The sequence below is a fragment of the Oncorhynchus mykiss genome, chromosome 26 (assembly GCF_013265735.2).
Source record: "Oncorhynchus mykiss isolate Arlee chromosome 26, USDA_OmykA_1.1, whole genome shotgun sequence".
Classification (NCBI taxonomy): Eukaryota; Metazoa; Chordata; class Actinopteri; order Salmoniformes; family Salmonidae; genus Oncorhynchus; species Oncorhynchus mykiss.
In genome coordinates, this window is record NC_048590.1 from 28,192,688 (window position 1) to 28,213,078 (window position 20,391).

The 20,391-nt window shown below is 42.4% G+C and overlaps 1 protein-coding gene across 3 annotated transcripts in view; it reads right to left on the reverse strand.

Annotated features, from left to right (window-relative positions):
* LOC110506539 (myocardial zonula adherens protein) overlaps window positions 1-20,391 on the reverse strand; it is a 36,512-nt gene extending 16,121 nt beyond the window's left edge. For 2 of the 3 annotated variants that reach the window (XM_021586226.2, XM_021586225.2), the window contains exons 1-2: window positions 19,910-20,390; window positions 18,745-18,825 (exon numbers count right to left, since the gene is read on the reverse strand). In XM_021586226.2, the coding sequence (XP_021441901.2) occupies window positions 18,745-18,825; window positions 19,910-19,975 (147 nt within the window). In that variant the 5' untranslated portion in view covers window positions 19,976-20,390. Of the gene's footprint in view, window positions 1-18,744; window positions 18,826-19,909 lie in introns of all 3 variants that reach the window. The other variant, XM_021586227.2, reaches the window with a different exon arrangement.

Here is a 20,391-nt window from a genome sequence, read left to right on the forward strand (position 1 = left end):
CCATTCTAAGAGGATGGTCTCTCAAAATAAAATTTCCGGTTGGTTTTTCTTTGGATTTCCTCCTACCATCTTTTGTGTTATATTCTCCTACATTATTTTAACATTTCTACAAACTTCAAAGTGTTTTCTTTCCAATGGTACCAATTATATGCATATCCTGGCTTCAGGGCCTGAGCAACAGGCAGGTTACTTTGGGCACATCATTCAGACGGAAATGAAGAAAAAAGGGGCCTAGCCCTAAGAAGAAGCACTTAATGACAGACTTCAACAACACAGGGGATGGTAATTGATATACAGTACCAATCAAAAGTTTGGACAAGCCTATTCATTCAAAGCTTTTTCTTTATTTTACTTTCTTCTACGTTGTAAAATAATAGTGAAGACATCAAAACTATGAAATAATACATATGGAATCATGTAGTAACCAAAAAAGTGTTTTAATAAATATCATATATTTGAGATTTGAGATTTTTCAAAGTAGCCACCCTTTGCCTTGATGACAGCTTTGCACACTCTTGGCATTCTCTCAACCAGCTTCATGAGGATTGGTTTTCCAACAGTCTTGAAGGAGTTGCCACATATACTGAGAACTTGTTGGCTGCTTTTCCTTCACTCTGCGGCCCAACTCATCCCAAACCATCTCATTGGGTTGAGGCCGGGTAATTGTGGAGGCCAGGTCATCTGATATAGCACTCCATCACTCTCTTACACAGCCTGGAGGTGTGTTTTGGGCCATTGTCCTCTTGAAAAACAAATGATAGTCCAACTAAGCGCAAACCAGATGGGATGGTGTATCACTGCAGAATGCTGTGGTAGCCATGCTGGTTAAGTGTGCCTCTAAATAAATCACAGACAGTGTTACCAGCAAAGCACCCCCACACCATCACACCTCCTCCTCCATGCTTCATGGTGGGAACCACACATGCGGAGATCATCCATTCACCTACTCTGCGTCTCACAAAGAAGATTGGAACCAAAAATCTCAAATTTGGACTCATCAGACCAAAGAACAGATTTACACTGGTCTAATGTCCATTGCTCATGTTTCTTAGCCCAAGGAAGTCACTTCTTCCTATTGGTGTCCTTTAGTAGTGGTTTCTTTGCAGCAATTTGACCACGAAGGCCTGATTCACACAGCCTCCTCTGAACAGTTGATGTTGACATGTGTCTGCTACTTGAACTGTCACGAATCCCGCTTCCTGAGTCTGTGTTTGCCTGTGTTTCTGTCCTGGAGTGTGTTTCCGGTGTCCTGGAACGCACCCTGTCTGGTTGCCGGGCGAATTAGCTTGTTGGGAGATTGATGTTCACCCGCACCTGTATCCCATCAGTAATCTGCACACCTGTCCTGATCATCACCTCTCCCCTTCAAAAGCTCTGACCTGACATCCATTCCCTGCCGGATCATTAGCCATGAACATTACTCACCCGGATCATTTACCCCATTCCCGCCTGGTCGTCAGAGGATTCCGCTTCCCCATTGGATCCACCTATTTACTCCCATCAACTCACCACCGCTACCCGCTACACCACCTGGATATATCTACCCATTCACATTCACTTGTAGATAAATACTCACCTTCTTCCTACTCTCCTTGTCCTGGTCTGCTTCTGGGTTCGATTTTGAAGAATCGTGACATGAACTCTGTGAAGCATTTATTTGGGCTGCAATCTGGAAGTTCAGTTAACTCTAATGAACTTATCCTCTGCAGCAGAGGTAACTCTGGGTCTTCCTTTCCTTTGGCAGTCCTCATGAGAGCCAATTTCATCATAGCGCTTGATTGTTTTTGCGACTGCACTTGAAGAAACCTTCAAAGTTCTTGAAATGTTCCGGATTGACTGACTTTCATGTCTTAAAGTAATGATGAACTTTCGTTTCTCTTTGCTTATTTTACCTGTTTTTGCCATAATATGGACTTGGTCTTTTACCAAATAGGGCTATCTTCTGTATACCACCCCTACCTTGTCACAACACAACTTATTGGCTCAAACGCATTAAGAAGGAAAGAAATTCCACAAATTAACTTTTAAGAAGGCCCAACCGTTAATTGAAATGCAGGTGACTACCTCATGAAGCTGGTTGAGAGAATGCTAAGAGCGTGCAAAGCTGTCACCAAGGCAAATGGTGGCTACTTTGAAGAATCTCAATATAAATATATTTTGATTTGTTTAACACTTTTTTGTGTTATTTCATAGTTTTGATGTCTTCACTATTATTCTACAGTGTAGAAAATAGTACAAATAAAGAAACCCTGGAATGAGTAGGTGTGTCCAAACTTTTACTGGTACTGTATATTTTGGACAACAACTAAAAAGCTCTTGTTTCTTAAAGAGAAAAGAGAAGCTTCCCTACTAAACAAATATTAGCTCAGAGGAACATCATCCAAGACCTCTGCTCTGCAGCCCATCCAGCCAGAGAGAGAAGGCGTCCTTCGCCCATCCAGCAGAGATAAGAGATGGGGAATAATGACGCCACTGTTGTTTCATGGCCTCCTGAGCTGGACGTTGCTTCACATTTCCACACCAGATAATCCACAGAGAGAGAGAGCAGGCTGACATTACGAGGGGCTCCAAATAGGCAATGTGAATTCCAACAGATGGGAGAGAAGAATGGCCGTCATTATGTTTTATGGCCGGTACTGTACACACCCTCTGAAAGAACTTCATATGTCAGCCTCAATTGCGTTTTAAATATTACAATGTAGGTGTTTCAGCATGTTTGCGGAGGGGGTATTTATTCCAGTTTTGTTCCAGTTTCGTCCTGGATTTTTTGAAGCTGAATTGTAACAGAAACGGATTTTTCTACTTCTATCCAGTCAGATAAGGGGCTGTGAAAACAGCTTTAATGTCCCAAAGGAATGTGACCCTCACTGAACTGACAGTGTTATTTATTCATGGAAAACCAGATGAGAGAGGCCTAGTCTGAAGAACTCAAAATCAAAAGCAATGGGTAATATTCTGCACTCTTAGAAAAAAGGGTTCTTCGGCTGTCCCCATAGGAATAACCCTTTTTGGTTCCAGGTAGAACTCTTGGGTTCCATGTCAAACCCTCTGTGGAAAGGGTTTTACATAGAACCCAAAAGGGTTCTACCTGGAACCAAAGGGATTATACCTGGAACCAAAAAGGGTTCTTCAAAGGGTTATTCTATTGAGACAGCCGAATAATCATTTTAGGTTCTAGATAGCACCTTTTCTTCTAAGAGTTTACTATTCACTACTTTAATTGACAATGTTACCTAAGCTTAACTGTGTATCAAAATTGCTTGCATAATGACAGACTCCACTGTGCTATATACCTCTAATACTGCTTTGTGCCCTGAGCTTTATTTCCTTTCTTTAGGACATGTATGTGGAACTTACTATACAGTACATGTCATGTAGAAGTAAAACGTTTTTCTAATGTAACCCATTTGATTGAATTGACTTAACTTCAAAAACACCATAATTTGACTCAAGCACATTGTGGCAGTGGGGGTCTTATGTTGCAGGCATGTAAACTTTCAGTCTAGCACCTCTGTGCCACCGTTCCAGGCAGTTCATAAGGAGCAGATGCATTACACCACATCCAGGTCAGAGTCACTGATAAGCCTGTCTCCCGCAGGGTGTCGGGTTACAGGACACGCCCTTTTTAATTTCATGGTAGATCACCACTTTCGTCATTGTCCTTTTCCCGAAACATAATGTCTCCGACTTAAATGTAAGATGTTTCCTCCCTCCCTCCTTCACTTAACTATCTTGTAATGCGTGTTTTCTTTCTTCGTCCTCTCCATCTCTATGTGGCACCACAGTCTTGTTGTCTCCTGCTACCCAGGTTTCACTTCCAAGTGTTTGTTTTTTTTCTTCACCTTTATTTAACCAGGTAGGCCAGTTGAGAACAAGTTCTCATTTCTAACTGCGACCTGACCTAGATAATGCAAAGCAGTGCGACACAAACAAGTTACACATGGGATAAACAAACGTATAGTCAATAACACAATAGAAAAGTGTATATACTGTGTGTGCAAATGTAGTAAGATTACGGAGGTGTCGTGACGTTTTATTAGTTAATATGACGACTGTTGCTCATCAAATGATTAAAAGTTTTGGCTTAGGAGTCTGTTCCCTCACCCTTGCTCTGGAAAGGGTCTTCTGAGGACAGACAACTCTGTAGCTCAGAGCTCACAGCAAATGGATGAAACCGTTTAGATAGCACGATTCGCTGGGATTGGATGCTAGGGGGTCCGGCTTGAATTCACCCGCTTAGACACATCTGTAGCTTGGGTAGAAAAAGATTTCTTTGTCTTCAAACTTGTGTTGCGTTCTGGGTTTGTTGACTTTTTAGACCTTTGCTGCAGCTTGGGTCACGTAGTCTCCTCTGTAAATTCTTTACTCACAGGTTTTATACCCTTGGGTCAGAAGTGGGCGTAACCACCTTTAGGGCAATTCTCTAGGCGTACCAAGTTAAGAGCAAGGTCTAGGGGGGATGAAAATGGCGCCGTAGAGAGAACAGTGTTTCAGCGAGCTCTCGTGGCATTCGTAAATTTATATTTTTACATTAATCTCCTAGCTTGAAAAAGTGGTAGAATTGGCTAAATAAGTTACCATATAATGAGTCTTGACGGCTATTTCGCAAAAATCTCCGACAACATGCCCAACAGAACTACTAAGAAGTCGACCATGGATGTGGATGTGCATGAGGAGCTAGCTAACGTTAGCGAGGCTAGCACCATTGCGGATCCAGGCACAATGGACCTGGTGATTCAAAAGATGACTGATAACATTACTAAAGTGATCGATGCTAAGATAAGAACGGTCTTGGAAGCAATAGCAGGCCATTCAGCTGAACTACAGAGGGTTGTGGAACGTGTTGTTGAGGCGGAAGGAAGAATTGATGCAGTGGAAACTTCAACTACATCTATGGACGCTAAGATAAAAGCACTTGAGAAACAGGTGCGCGAAATGGCGGAGCACATTGACGACTTGGATAATCGAGGACGCAGATGCAATATTCGTGTTGTGGGACTCCCGGAAAATTCTGAAGGGACACGTTCAGTAAAATTCTTTGAGGAATGGATCCCTGGCTACCTACAAATGGACACTAAGGCTGGTCGTGTGAAGCTGGACAGAGCCCATCGCTCTCAAGCACCGATACCCGGTCCCAATCAGCTCCCACGGCCGGTGGTTATAAAGTTCCACAACTTCACCGACAAGCAGCACGTCATGGACACGGCTAGAAACATCGGCTCTGATGGTAGACAACGTAAAAGTCCTAAGGTCTTATTCTTCAATGATTATTCCACTGCGGTTGTACGAAGACGCAAAGCGTTTGAGGCGAAGGCTCGACTCAGGAGAATGAAGATGGACTACGCACTGTTGTACCCGGCCACATTGAAGATTATGGTCAACGGATCACCTAAAAAGCTCTACACACCTGAAGAGGCTGCTGCGTTTATTGACTCTCTCGGGTAAATAACTTTTAAGCTGCACCTCAGCAGCATTGGATAACTTTGTTTATTTTTGGTTGAATCTGATCATGAAACAGTGGCGTGAGTCCTCACGTACTCCGGCTCAGTAATATTTGTATCTTTATTATTTTTCTTGCTAAAGTAATAGCCGCTATAGCTCAGGCTGAGATATGTGTGAATCCATATTGGTGCCCAGGCTTGGTTTTAGGTGGAATAGCCTCAATCTTCTCCTATTGATTTTCTTTTCCATACATATAAAGGATGAGGCTATGGAGCGGCAATGCAGACTTAAGAGTCTACATTGGAGAGTTGAAATCCCCTGCATGTTAGCTAGTGGGAAAAAACCCTTTTGGATCTTTACATGTTTAATTTTTGGGTTTAGTATAGTTCGAGTTCAGGGTTCATATCGTTTGTTTATGCTCGGTGAGATAGAGGAGAGTTCCACACATGGAAAAAGGTACCACCCCACTTTTACAGTGGGATCCAGCCTGGATATTGAATGGTCAAGATACAATGGCAGGTAACGGACTGCGTGTATGTACATGGAACATTAGAGGGAGCCATAACCCCATTAAGAGGAAGAAGGTACTGTCTTTTTTGAAAAAATAAAATATTGATATTGCCCTGTTGCAAGAAACTCATTTGGATGATAAGGAGCACCAGAAATTACAACAAGGGGGGTTTGGTCAAGTGTTTTTCTCATCATTTACATCCAGAAGTAGAGGGGTAGCAATTCTGGTGAAAAATAACTTACCACTTAAGGTCTTGAATTGTGTGAAAGATAAATTTGGTCGCTTTGTTATAATTAATGGTACTTTTCAAGGGCAGAACATTTCTATAATGAATATTTACTTCCCCCCTGCTCACCCGCCTGATTTCCTCACTAAGGTATTTCTAGACTTTTCAGACTTAAACTCGGACACTGCAGTGGTTGGAGGAGATTTTAACTGCTTGTTGAACCCCCTTATTGATAGGTTTCCCAGCGGTATAGCTTCACTCTCTCCTCAAGCTAAGTCACTTAAAGCTATTTGTGATGATCTGGGGTATGCAGATGTCTGGAGAGCTTTTCATCCCTCCAACAGAGAGTTCACTTTTTTCTCTGCACCTCATGGATGTCAGACTAGAATAGATTATTTTTTATGTCCAGGACGTCTCTGCAGTCTGTTCTATCTGCTAGGATAGGAAGCATAGTCATATCTGATCATGCTGAGGTTATCTTGGACATAAAACTCAACGGGGCATTCAATCGGTTAAGACATTGGAGGTTGAACACAACCATTCTTAAAGACCATACATTCACATCATATTTTATTACAGAGTTTAAAGCATTTTTCTCTATTAACTCTCAATCAACAGATAACCCCTCGCTCCTTTGGGAGACCTGTAAAGCGTATGCCAGAGGTCTGATTATGTCATACACAGCTACTAAGAGACGGAAAAAGCGTGAAAAGCAAAAAATGTTAGAGGGTGAATTAGGAACTAAAGAGAAGGACTACATTAAAACGCCCACTCCTGCCCTATTAAAGGAAATATCAGTCATTAGATCAACGTTAGACTCTCTCCTAACACAGGACGCTGAAAAGAAAATGAGATTTGTCAGGCAAAAGCTATATGAACATGGGGATAAGCCAGGAAAGTACTTGGCATACCTAGCTAAAAAGAGAGCTGACTCTCAGTCAATTGCTACTATTACTGACTCTGATGGTAATCATTTATATGAAAATAAATTGATATGTGACTCATTTAAGACATTTTATACAAATCTTTATGCCTCAGAACTGCCAAATGATGGACCCAAATTAATGGAGAACTTCTTTTATAAGATTGAGCTCCCTACTATCTCCGAAGAGCAACGGCCCCTCCTTAATGCCCCTATTACCAAGGAAGAGATAATGTTCGCAATTAAGAATCTGCAAAATGGTAAGGCCCCAGGACCAGACGGGTTTTGTAGTGAGTTCTATAAAGAGTTCCATGGCCTGATCCTTGAGCCATTGCGTGATATGTTTAATCACTCATTTTCAAATGACCAACTCCCTCAAACGCTGAGAGAAGCCAACATTTCACTTGTTCTCAAAAAGGGAAAATGTCCAGAGTCTTGTTCCTCGTACAGACCAATTTCCCTTCTGAATGTGGATAGAAAATTGCTTTCTAAAATTCTAGCCACAAGATTAGAGGACTCACTGCCACTAATTTTGAAAGGAGACCAAACTGGCTTCATTAAGGTCCGTAAGTCATGCAACAATGTCAGGCGGCTTCTTAATGTAATTCAAGCTTACCAACAAAGTGCTGTGGATGGTCTTGTGCTCTCCCTAGATGCTGAGAAAGCATTTGATCGTGTGGAGGGGTCTTACCTATTATTTGCTCTAAATAAATTTGGTCTGGGTGACAACTTTATAAAATGGGTGAAAGTTTTATATGATGATCCTCAGGCTGCTGTCCTTACTAATGGGCTAAGGTCAAATAGCTTCTCTATACACAGAGGTACCAGACAGGGCTGTCCTTTATCCCCCCTCCTCTTTGCACTCGTTATGGAACCACTGGCCGAGGCCATCAGGGTAACGCCTGCTATACAGGGGCTGCTCATTGGTGATGTTCACCATAAAATAAGCTTGTATGCTGATGATGTCCTGATATTCATCTCTAGTCCCGAGACTTCAATTACAGCTCTTATTAATATTATTGAATTATTCAGCGAATTCTCAGGCTACAAGATTAACCTAACTAAGTCAGAGGCTATGCCACTTGGTAGCCTACACTCTGTACCTAATACTTCTCCCCCCTTCCCTTTTAAATGGTCTCCCTCAGGTTTCATGTATCTGGGTATATTTGTAACTCCTAAATTCCAGCAAATGTACAAAGCCAATTTTGTTCCCTTGTTTGATACAATAAGACAGGATCTGGAGCGCTGGAACTCTCTCCCGATTTCTTGATTGGGTAGAATATCCCTCTTGAAAATGAACATTTTACCTAGACTACTTTACCCAATCCAAATGATCCCAGTATTACTCTCCAATAAGGTAATAAAGGATGTAAATGGATGGCTAAGTTCCTTTATATGGAGTAAACGCAAGCCAAGACTTACGATGGCAATATTGCAGCTGCCAAGTTCTATGGGCGGCTTGGACCTGCCCAATATCAGGTTCTATCAATGGTGTGCCCACCTTTGTTATATTTCTGACTGGATCACAAATGATGACTCCTCTATTTGGTTAGACATTGAGACTTCTCTTTCAAAATACCCCTTACAGGATATTTTATTTTTCAGAAGTTTCAAGTCTGTAGAAGATCACTGCAATAATCCCGTTACACTTAACACACTCAAAGTATGGAGGTCAGTTCAACGCTTCCTGGGAAGGTCCAAACTAACCTCTGCTCTTACCCCAATTCTTAACAACCCAGATTTCAGTCCAGGATTGCTGGATGCTGGCTTTAACTTTTGGCTTAATAAGGGCATACGCAGGCTAAATGACTTATTTGCTGATAAGATTTTGTCATTTGAGCAGATGGTCGAGAAATATCGACTCCCAAAGCAGGACTTTTTCCGTTTCCTACAAGTAAGACATTATATTCTGAAGAGCACCACCTTAATTGGTAACCCTGATGTGTCTGTCATTGAAAGAATGCTTTTTTTCCCACAAAGGAAAAAAGTCTGTTTTATGATACTTTAAGGTCCTTTTCTGCTGTCAACACACAGAGGGTGAAACAAGTGTGGGAGAAAGAATTGTCTGTTACTATTGACGAAGAGATGTGGGAGGACATTTGGAGATATGCAAAAACAATATCTATATGTAATCGTACTAGAGCAATCCAATTAAGAATAATACACATATTGCAGATATCCCCAAATCGCAGACATGCTTTTAGCCCCACTTCCTCTTCCCCTCAGTGTCTTAAATGCAAAACTGATACAGGCACCCTAACACATTGTTTATGGTCATGTACCAAAATACAAAGATACTGGTCTGGTGTTCTGCAAGAAATTTAAAAGATCCTAGGGGTTGATCTAGAATTGGACCCAGTTTCTTTACTGTTAGGTCTCCCTAGTAGGCATGTTACTTCTGTGGGTAAAAGGAGGCTTTACAACATCCTTACCTTCGCAGCGAGGAAAAACATCCTTTTACAGTGGATTAATGATAAGGTTCCTTCTATTAAAGATTGGCATAATATACTATTTGAATGGGTGCCTCTGGAATATCTGACATGTACATTGCATTCTAAAACAGACCAGTTCTACAAAGTATGGGAACCTTATCTAAATTACCTAGAACCTGAGGTATCAGCTATTATGCTGCAAGGATTCTCGTAGAATGGCGGGGATCTATGTATTTCAGAACTACACTGTACGTTCCATGTGTGGAACCTAACCTCTTGGTTTAAACTGAGCTTTTTTGTTTAATTTCTGTTTGTAAGTTTGTTTAAAATGTATGTATTGAGAGACGCAATGATGGTGATGGGGTGAGAGAAGCACCGAGCGGGAAGAGGAAAATGGTGTAAGTATGTATGGGTGTGTATGTGTGTGTGTGCGTACGCGTATATGTGTGTATATGCATGAGTGTATGTATATGTATGGGTGTGTGTATGTATATGTGTGTGTGTGTATATATATATATATATATATATATATATATATCTACGCGTAGATATGTGTAAGTGGGTGCTGTTTTTCTTGTTTTTTTTCTGTGTGCTTTGTCTCTGTTGTTGTATCTCTTAATATGGGTGAAAATTGTGAAATTCCAATAAAAATACTGTTACAAAAAGAGCAAGGTCTAGGTTTTTCTCAAATCCAATTTTAGACAACTAACTTCACATTTCATCTTTACCAAAACATTCCCTTTGATTTGGAAATTTTCCACACAATGTACAATGTGTAAACATCAAACATATACTAGGAAAACTCTTCACGTTACAATGTTTTTGTAATAACGTCATCTATTAACCTTTAAATAACAAAACAAAAATGACATACATTTTCATATTCCATCTATCGTCATGACCACCATTGAGGCTGACGGAAACCATTGTTCCAAAGTGCCTATATTTGTTCTGAGGCTGGTTCTCCATAGTAACAGGACAAATGAATTTGTCTGTGGCCTGAGATTTACCAGGGGCGTGAGGGGTCATAAAACCCCCACATCTTCAGACCCTAGATCTCCCTAGATCTCTCCTCCTCTGTTGGGGTTGAGAGATAATCTGTAGGGTTGTGGTCTCCTGTAACCTGACCTGATCAGGACAGTTATGACAGAGGTAAGGCAATAAATAGGCCATAGTGGCGAAATAATTACAATTGATCAATTAAACACTGGAGTATTAGATGTGCAGCAGATGAATGTGCAAGTAGAGATACTGGGCTGCAAAGGAGCTAAACATAAATAACAATATGGGTATGAGGTAGTTGTGTAGGCTATTTACAGATGGCCTGTGTACAGGTGCAATGATCAGTAAGCTGCTCTGACAGCTGATGCTTAAAGTTATTGAGGGAGATATAAGCTTCGGTGATTTTTGCAATTCGTTCCAGTCATTGGCATCAGAGAACTGGATGGAAAGGCGGCCAAAGGAGGAGTTGGCTTTGGGGATGACCAGTGAAATATACCTGCTGGCGCGCATGCTATGGGAGGGTGCTGCTATGGTGACCAGTGAGCTGAGATAAGGCGGGGCTTTGTCTAGCAAAGACTTATAGATGACTGGAGCCAGTGGGTTTGGCGACAAATATGAAGCGAGGGCCAGCCAACGAGAGCGTACAGGTCGCAGTGGTGGGTAGTATATGGGGCTTTGGTGAACAAACAGATGGCACTGTGATAGACTACATACAATTTGCTAAGTAGAGTGTTGTAGGCTATTTTGTAAATTACATTGCCGAAGTCAAGGATCGGTAGAATAGTCAGTGAAGGATGTTTTGTTTTGTTTTCTTGCAAAATAGGAAGCCGATTCTAGATTTAATTTTGGATTGGAGATGCTTAATATGAGTCTGGAAGGAGAGTTTATAGTCTAACCAGACACCTAGGTATTTGTAGTTGTCCACATATTCTAAGTCAGAACTGTCCAGATTAGTGATGCTAGACGGGCGAGCTGGTGTGGGCGACGATCGGTTGAAGTGCATGCATTTGGTTTTACTTACATTTAAGAGCAGTCGGAGGCCACAGAAGGAGTGTTGTATAACATTGAAGCTCATCTGGAAGTCTGTTAACACAATATCCAAAAAAGTGCCAGAAGTATACAGAATGGTGTTGTCTGCGTAGAGGTGGATCAGAGAATCACCAGCAGCAAGAGTGACATATTGATGTATACAGAGAAAAGAATCGGCCTGAGAATTGAACCCTGTGGCACCCCCATAGAGACTGCCAGAGGTCCAGACAACAGGCCCTCCGATCTGACACACTGAACTCTATCTGAGAAGTAGTTGGTGAACAAGATGAGGCAGTCATTTGAGAAACCAAGGCTGTTGAGTCTTCCGATAAGAATGTGGTGATTGACAGAGTCGAAAGCCTTGGCCAGGTCGATGAAGATGTCTGCACAGTATTGTCTTTTATCGATGGCAGTTATCGTTTAGGACCTTAAGCGTGGCTGAGGTGCACCCATGACCAGCTCGGAAACCAGATTGCATAGCGGCGAAGGTACGGTGGGATTCGAAATGGTCGGTGATCTGTTTGTTAACTTGGCTGTCAAAGACTTTAGAAAGGCAGGGTAGGATAGATATAGGTCTGTAACAGTTTGGGTCTAGAGTGTCTCCCCCTTTGAAGAGGGGGGTGACCGAGAAAGTTTTCCAATCTTTAGGGATCTCAGACAATACGAAAGAGAGGTTGAACAGGCTAGTTATTGGGGCAGCAACAATTGCAGCGGATCATTTTAGAAAGAGAGGGTCCAGATTGTCTAGCCCAGCTGATTTGTAGGGGTCCAGATTTTGCAGCTCTTTCAGAACATCAGCTATTTGGGTGAAGGAGAAATGGCTTGGGCAAGTTGCTGTGTGGGGTGCAGAGCTGTTTACCGGGGTAGGGGTAGCCAGGTGGAAAGCATGGCCAGCTGTAGAAAAATGCTTATTGAAATTCTCGATTATCGTAGATTTATCGGTGGTGACAGTGTTTCCTAGCCTCAGTGCAGTGGGCAGCTGGGAGGAGGTGCTCTTATTCTCCATGGACTTTACAGTGTCCCAGAACTTTTTGGAGTTTGTGCTACAGGATGCAAACTTCTGTTTGAAAAAGCTAGCCTTGGCTTTCCTAACTGCCTGTGTATATTGGTTTCTAACTTCCCTGAAAAGTTGCATATCGCGGGGTCTTTCGATGTTAATGCAGTATGCCACAGGATGTTTTTGTGCTGGCCAAGGGCAGTCAAATCTCTAGTGAACCAAGGGCAATGTCTGTTCTTATTTCTGCATTTTTTGAATGGGAAATGCTGAGTTAAGATGGTCAGGAAAAGCACTTTTAAAGAAAAACCAGGCATCCTCTACTGACGGAATGAGGTCAATATCCTTCCAGGATACCCGGGCCAGGTGAATTAGAAAGGCCTGCTCGCTGAAGTGTTTTAGGGAGTGTTTGACAGTGATGAGGGGTGGTCGTTTGACCGCGGACCCATTACGGCCTCAGGCAATTATTTCTGAGATCCTGGTTGAAGACAGCAGAGGTGTATTTAGAGGGCAGGTTGGTCAGGATGATATCTATGAGGGTGCTCGTGTTTACGGATTTAGGGTTGTACCTGGTAGATTCCATGATAATTTATGTGAGATTGAGGGCATCTAGCTTAGATTGTAGGACGGCCGGGGTGTTAAGAATATCCCAGTTTAGGTCGCCTAACAGTACAAACTCTGAAGATAAATGGGGGTCAATTCATTCACATATGATGTCCAGGGCACAGCTGGGGGCTGAAGGGGGTCTATAACAAGTGGCAACAGTGAGAGACTTATTTCTGGAAAGGTGGATTTTTAAAAGTAGAAGCTCAAACTGTTTGGGCACCGACCTGGATAGCATGACAGAACTCTGTAGGCTATCTCTGCAGTAGGTTGCAACTCAACCCCTTTGGCAGTTCTATCTTGGCAGAAAATGTTGTAGCTGGGATGGACATTTCAGAATTTTTGGTGGCATTCCTAAGCCAGGATGCAGACACGGCTAGGAGATCAGGGTTGGCGGAGTGTGCTAAAGCAGTAAATAAAACAAACTTAGGGAGGAGGCTTCTGATGTTAAAACATCTTAGGGATAGACCCATTTTTTACATATTCACCTAAAATGACATACCCAAATCTAACTGCCTGTAGCTCAGGCCCTAAAGCAAGGATATGCATATTCTTGGTACCATTTGAAAGGAAACACTTTGAAGTTTGTGGAAATGTGAATTAAATGTAGGAGAATATAACACAATAGATCTGGTAGATGAAAATGCAAAGAAGAAAAAAAAACGTTTTTTTGTTTTTTTTTACTAACATCTTTGAAATGCTACAGAAAGGTCCCACATCTAGCCATCACTCTGGTTGTAATTCTTATGGTGTCCATAAGATGGCAGCAGTGTATGTGCAAAGTTGTGGACGGATAACATGAAGTATGAGCAAACTACATGACATTTAGTGTGAAGTCACCCAGGTACATTTGGGCAAATCGTGAAGGAGACATTTACATTCACATTACATTTTACTGCAAGAATATTGTCAAATCTGTATACTTGGATTTAGCTTTTCCAGTATTAGTAGCCATATAATAAGTTCAACATTTTCAAAACTCCCAGTTTTCCTAACTTCCTAACTCTCCATATTCTTATAATTTTTGTCCAAAATGAAAAGGCTTGCTGTCACACAAGGTTAGCAGCTACATTTTGCGGCATATACGGGGCTCATTGGCCTGCTCATTGGCTATCTAGCTTTGTTTGACCCCGATTGGTGCTTATTTGACACAGTTACAGTCGATCAAGTGAAGACTGCCCGCGTCATCGGCTTTCAGCCAATATAAGAAACTTACATGTATATGTACCGACATTTGTTGTTTCTCTAAAATCTGTGATCGTGATTTATAACTGTCCCTGTTGATGGGACGCCTATCCCTAAATAGCATGCATGAATCCAAGGCTTTTACGGTTACAGAAGTCAACAAATGATAGTGCCTGGGGGAATAGAAGTGTGCCTGGGTTAACCTCTACATGACCAGAGGAACCGAGTAGGATAAGGGTATGGCTGAAGGCTATAAGAACTGGTCATCTAGTGCGTTGGGGACAGATAATAAAAGGGAGCAGATTTCTGGGCGTGGTAGAATAGATTCACGGCAAAGGTATGGTAGGATGTGAGTACAGTGGAGGTAAACCTAGGCGTTGAGTGACGATGAGAGAGGTTTCGTCTCTAGAGGCACCAGTTAAGCCAGGTGAGATCTCCACATGTGTGTGGGGTGGGACAAAAGAGATGTCTAAGGCATTTTGAGGGGACTAACAAACCAAGAATATGTGCACAATATGGGAGTGTTACCTATAGTTACCTATATTTAGAATTCCTCTGAAGATAACATCTACAGCGAGTTCAACCATGAAAGAATCCAGTGTCAATGACAGCCCACAGACTTTTACAATAGTTGCTCTCCATGTTGGATGCTGACCTTTATTATTGGATGTACACTACCGTTCTAAAGTTTGGGGTGTCCTTGTTTGTGAAAGAAAAGCACATTTTTGTTCATTAAAATAACATCAAATTTATCAGAAATACCATGTAGACATTGTTAATGTTGTATATGACTACTGTAGCTGTAAACTAAAAAAAGCTGATTTTTAATGGAATATCTACATAGGCGTACAGAGGCCCATTATCAGCAACCATCACTCCTGTGTTCCAGTGGCACGTTGTGTTAGCTAATCCAAGTTTATCATTTTAAAAGGCAAATTGATCATTAGAAAATCCTTTTGCAATTATGTTAGCACAGCTGAAAACTGTTGTGCTAATTAAATAAGCAATTAAACTGTCCTTTTTTAGACCAGTTGAGTATCTGGAGCATCAGCATTTGTGGGTTCAATTACAGGCTCAAAATGGCCAGTCTCAACATCAACAGTTGTCACTCTCTGGTCATAGAGAGGCTTTTATTCTCTATTTTGGTTAGGTCAGGGTGTGACTAGGGTGGCATTCTATGTTATTTTTTCTATGGTTTTGTATGTCGTTGGTTTTGGCCGGGTATGGTTCTCATTCGGGGACAGCTGTCTGTCGTTGTCTCTGATTGAGAACCATACTTAGGTAGCTCTTGCCCACATGGGTTTTGTGGGTAGTTGTTTTGTGTTTTTGTATTCTGTACCAGACAGAACTGTTTTGGTTTCGTTCATTCTCTTTTGTTGTTTTTTCATTCAGTGTTCAATTCATAAATAAAGATGAACACGTACCACGCTGCACCTTGGTCCTCACGTTCTTCCACCAACGGCCATTACAACAGTGAAGAGGCGACTCCGGGATGTTGTCCTTCTAGGCAGAGTTCCTCTGTCCAGTGTTCTTTTGCACGTTTTAATCTTTTCTTTTTATTGGCTATTCTGAGATGTTTTTTTCTTTGCTACTCTGCCTAGAAGGGCAGCATCCCGGAGTCGCCTCTTCACTGTTGAAGTTGAGACTGGTGTTTTGCGCGTACTATTTAATGAAGCTGCCAGTTGAGGACTTGTGAGGCATCTGTTTCTCAAACTAGACACTCTAATGTACTTGTCCTCTTGCTCAGTTGTGCACCGGGGCCTCCCTCTCCTCTTTCTATTCTGGTTAGAGCCAGTTTGCTCTGTTCTGTGAAGGGAGTAGTACACAGGGTTGGACGAGATCTTCAGTTTCTTGGGAATTTCTCGCATGGAATAGCATTAATTTCTCAGTACTTTGTTTCTGGCCATTTTGAGCCTGTAATCGAACCCACAAATGCTGATGCTCCAGATACTCAACTAGTCTAAAGAAGGCCAGTTGTATTGCTTCTTTAATCAGGACAACAGTTTTCAGCTGTGCTAACATAATTGCAAAAGGGTTTTCTAATGATCAATTTGCCTTTTAAAATTATAAACTTGGATTAGCTAACACAACGTGCCATTGGAACACAGGAGTGATGGTTGCTGATAATGGGCCTGTAAGGGTTTTCCTCCTCCTCTTCGTCTGAGGAGGGGAAGCAAGAAGGATCGGAGGACCAATGCGCAGCGTGGTAAATGTCCATGGTTCTTTAATAACAGAAACTCAACATGAACACACTACAAAACAATAAACTTGGCAAAACCCGAAAACAGTCCTATCTGGTGCAGCGAACACAGAGACAGGAAACAAATCACCCACAAACCCCAACACAAAACAAGCTACCTAAATATGGTTCCCAATCAGAGACAATGACTAACACCTGCCTCTGATTGAGAACCATATCAGGCCATACATAGAAACAGACAAACTAGACACACAACATAGAATGCCCGCCCACCCAGCTCACGTCCTGACCAACACTAAAACAAGGAAAACACACAAGAACTATGGTCAGAACGTGACATGTCCTCTGTACGCCTATGTAGATATTCCATTAAATATCAGCCTTCTCCAGCTGCAATAGTCATTTACAACATTAACAATGTCTACACTGTATTTCTGATCAATTCTATGTTATTTTAATGGAACAAAAATGTGCTTTTCTTTCAAAAACAAGGACATTTCTAAGTGACCCCAAACTTTTGAACGGTAGTAGTGACGTCATCTGTTTACTGCTTTATTCACTCAAAGTACTGTACTGATGAATACTGAATTGGCATTACTGACTGAAACCCTGACAACAAGGGAAGAGTCAACATGCCTGCTAAGTCAATAGATAAAGGGAAGCTAGAGGGGATGTGGTAGGAGGGGGGGCACTTTGATCATCCTTCTCTCCTCCTTTCCCACTGTGCGTCCTTACATACTAATCTTCTGTTTATGTTCTATCTGTAAGGTCTCTGAAGTTAATGGGCTGGGATAATTATTAATGTGATGTGCAATATGTCCTGGCCGCTCCGGAGCGCTGCTCTCGTTAGCGCTGGTTGGCTCGTTAAGTGGGCCTAGCTTCAGCACAGACTGATACCACATTGCAGACTGGAGTGCACAGCTGGCCGTGGCAGTGTGGCACGGCCCCCATACGACTGGCACAGATGTGTTGTGTCATCAGCAGGGCCCTGAGTATTTCCAGACCACATAACTAGACCAGGAAAAACTCTGGGCCCTAATTAACTAGGGCCCAACGTTGTTCTCCTCTGTGCTGCTCTCTTGTCAACCCTGACCTGGTTGTCATCTTTTATCAGTAGTAATGCTGTAAACATGCACAGCCTCCTGAAGGGAAACACCATCAGATTACACCATTAGTCACACTTCTATCAGCTGAACTGTGATGACAAAGGGGTGGGGCAGGTTATAGAAACAGTGTACAAGGTACAAAGAACAGCATGGACCTATCTCTCTGCTTTCTGTCACTATCTCAGTCTCAGTGGAGGAGCGACCGAAACCATACTTCCCCTAACCTCAATGTGATTCCAAGCAGCACACTGAGTGCTGTCAAACACTTAGATTACAAACTAGCTGATGTAACTTTGCCAGACCACAGCTTCTCAACACAAACAGAGCAAAATGGCAAACCACCTCTGGCAAACAACATGTCTGCCTTTATTATGGCGTAGGCTACCCATGTGTATTAAGTAGGTACCGTGTAAATAAAAAGAGTTCCATGATTGTTTAGTGACTGTTTATTGGCTAAACATTTGTATAAGACGACCTATACAATTTTACAGTAAGATGTTATCATGTGCCGTGTACATTATATATGATATATGACATCTGAAAACAGACAACAGCATGCGGTTCTGTGTAATTCTGTTGTCAGCTAGACTTGTGCATGCTGAAGAGAGTTCTACTGTAGATGAAAAGGGACACGCACCTTCTAAATTTGTGCAGAGTGCTGTGAAAATCAGACACAGCTGTGTATGTATGTGTGTGTGGTGTACACACCCCTGTGTGGATACAATTGCGTAACCAACAGCCCAGATAACATAACAGCAGTACATCTCCGTGGTTCCACCTTTCTCCGTCTCTGTATTGTGTAGACAGTCCATGGAATGTTTCTTAAACTGGATAAAAGCTGGTTCCTAGTTCACAAACATTCCCACCTGATTTGTGTGTGTTTGAGGGATAGAGAGGGCCGTGAATAAGAAAGGGAGTGAGGCAGAGCGCACTGACTACAGGTTGAGGAAGCGACGATTAAGGGAGGGGAGAGAAGGAAAAGATAAGTTCCAGGATCCATAGGGTGGTGAAGATGAAGAAGTGTGAGGCTGACTGGGTGTGTGAGGCTGACTGAGTGTGTGAGGCTGACTGGGTGTGTGTTTTGGGACTCACTGTGTCTGAGGTTGGTTTCTTGGTCTCATTCTGTCCATTGTCTCCTGTATGAAGAGTTAGTCTGAGTCGCCGAATCCTCCTCTGGGGGAATCAAAAACAGACAGAAACACACACAGACATAAAAATAAAATGTCAAGGTCACTCAGTTCAAGCTCATGCACCAGTAATCAATGTCATAGTTGGATGAAAACTCAAATGTGTTGTGTTACCCAGTGTCACTCTTTATGACATAAAAATGGATCGGTTCATATGTAATGTGTGTGATAAGCATGTGAAGCACAACATTTGTGTTGTAATGAGCCTGATTGTTGTGTTACAATAAGCAGTGGAATGTTTCTGATGGGGTCCAAATACAACAGGTCACCATCAGTATTTATAATTATAGACTGTGAAACCACAAACAAAAATGATGCAAATGTAACTGCAATGAGGTAACAGCATCAAAATGCCTTATACCACTTCATCCTAGCACTATCTTGTTTACAACACATCCCTTTTAGGTGCCCTAGGAGGTGCCCTAGGAGGTGCCCTAGGAGGTGCCCTAGGAGCTGATTAACATACTGTAAGTCATACATACTGTAAGTCAATGGGAATAATTTACTTTCTTAAAAGGTGTTAATTGCTAAAGCAATCTCTTGGTTGAGAGTGAAACATGACGCTGTAATCATCATAAGGATTAATCCAACTCCATGTTGGCTTTTATGTTTGCTATAAATCCTTTGGTGTCACTTCATTAGCTGTGAGAATGGCTTTTATTGGCAGTTTAAAGATGTGGTCTGCTAGGCGCTCTGGGCTGATCAAATAAACATGACAGCCCTGCCTCCCAGATACTCGGCTCTCATTACAAGCTCAAACAGATACACATATCCCTGAGCCACATGCAAAATTCCAACACACCGGCAACACTCAAAAAGTGAGAATGATTAGTTGTGATGTAGACATGCTACGAAAACTAGCTTTGAGCAGCCAGACGTGAGGAAAACAGATCGAGAGAGAGAAAAGCGAACGGGGAGTGGGGGGAGCGGAGACAAAAGCAAACAAACACCAGATAGTCTACAGACACACTGACTTACACAAACCAACACGCCATGCTACTTATCTGACAGGTGAATGAGTGATGTTTGGGTTCTATCCTGGGACAGAGTGGCCCCCTGGGGCTCCTTACCTCACTGGGCTGCTCTGGACTGTCCTCAGTGGTGATGACCGATCCTGGTGAGCTGTAGCGTAGCATGTCTCCCCTGGCCTCTGTCTACTCCCCTGCTCTCTCTTTTCCTCTCTCCCTCCCTCTCTTCCTCTCACTCTCTTTCCAGACTACTGTACAAACTCACACAGCCCCCAGCTCCAGCCACTGGGAGAGAGACTAGAGAGTGAATGAACAAGATGGGAGGGGAAAGAAAGTTCTACTCTGACAAGTTTCTCTCTTCAGTGTTATGTATAATTCATTTTCCAGTTGATAAACAAGGCCTGGTATTCATGTTGAGTGCCAGTCAGTCAGTTAGGGGCTAGACTACAGCCCAGCTCCACACAGTCCCTACTGCTCTACTAATGTATAGAACTATGACACTGTCCCAGCCCAGACTGTAGACAGCACCTGACTCCACCTGGTTGACTGCCTCTCTCTCTCTTTCCCTGAGCCTCCCATCAGAC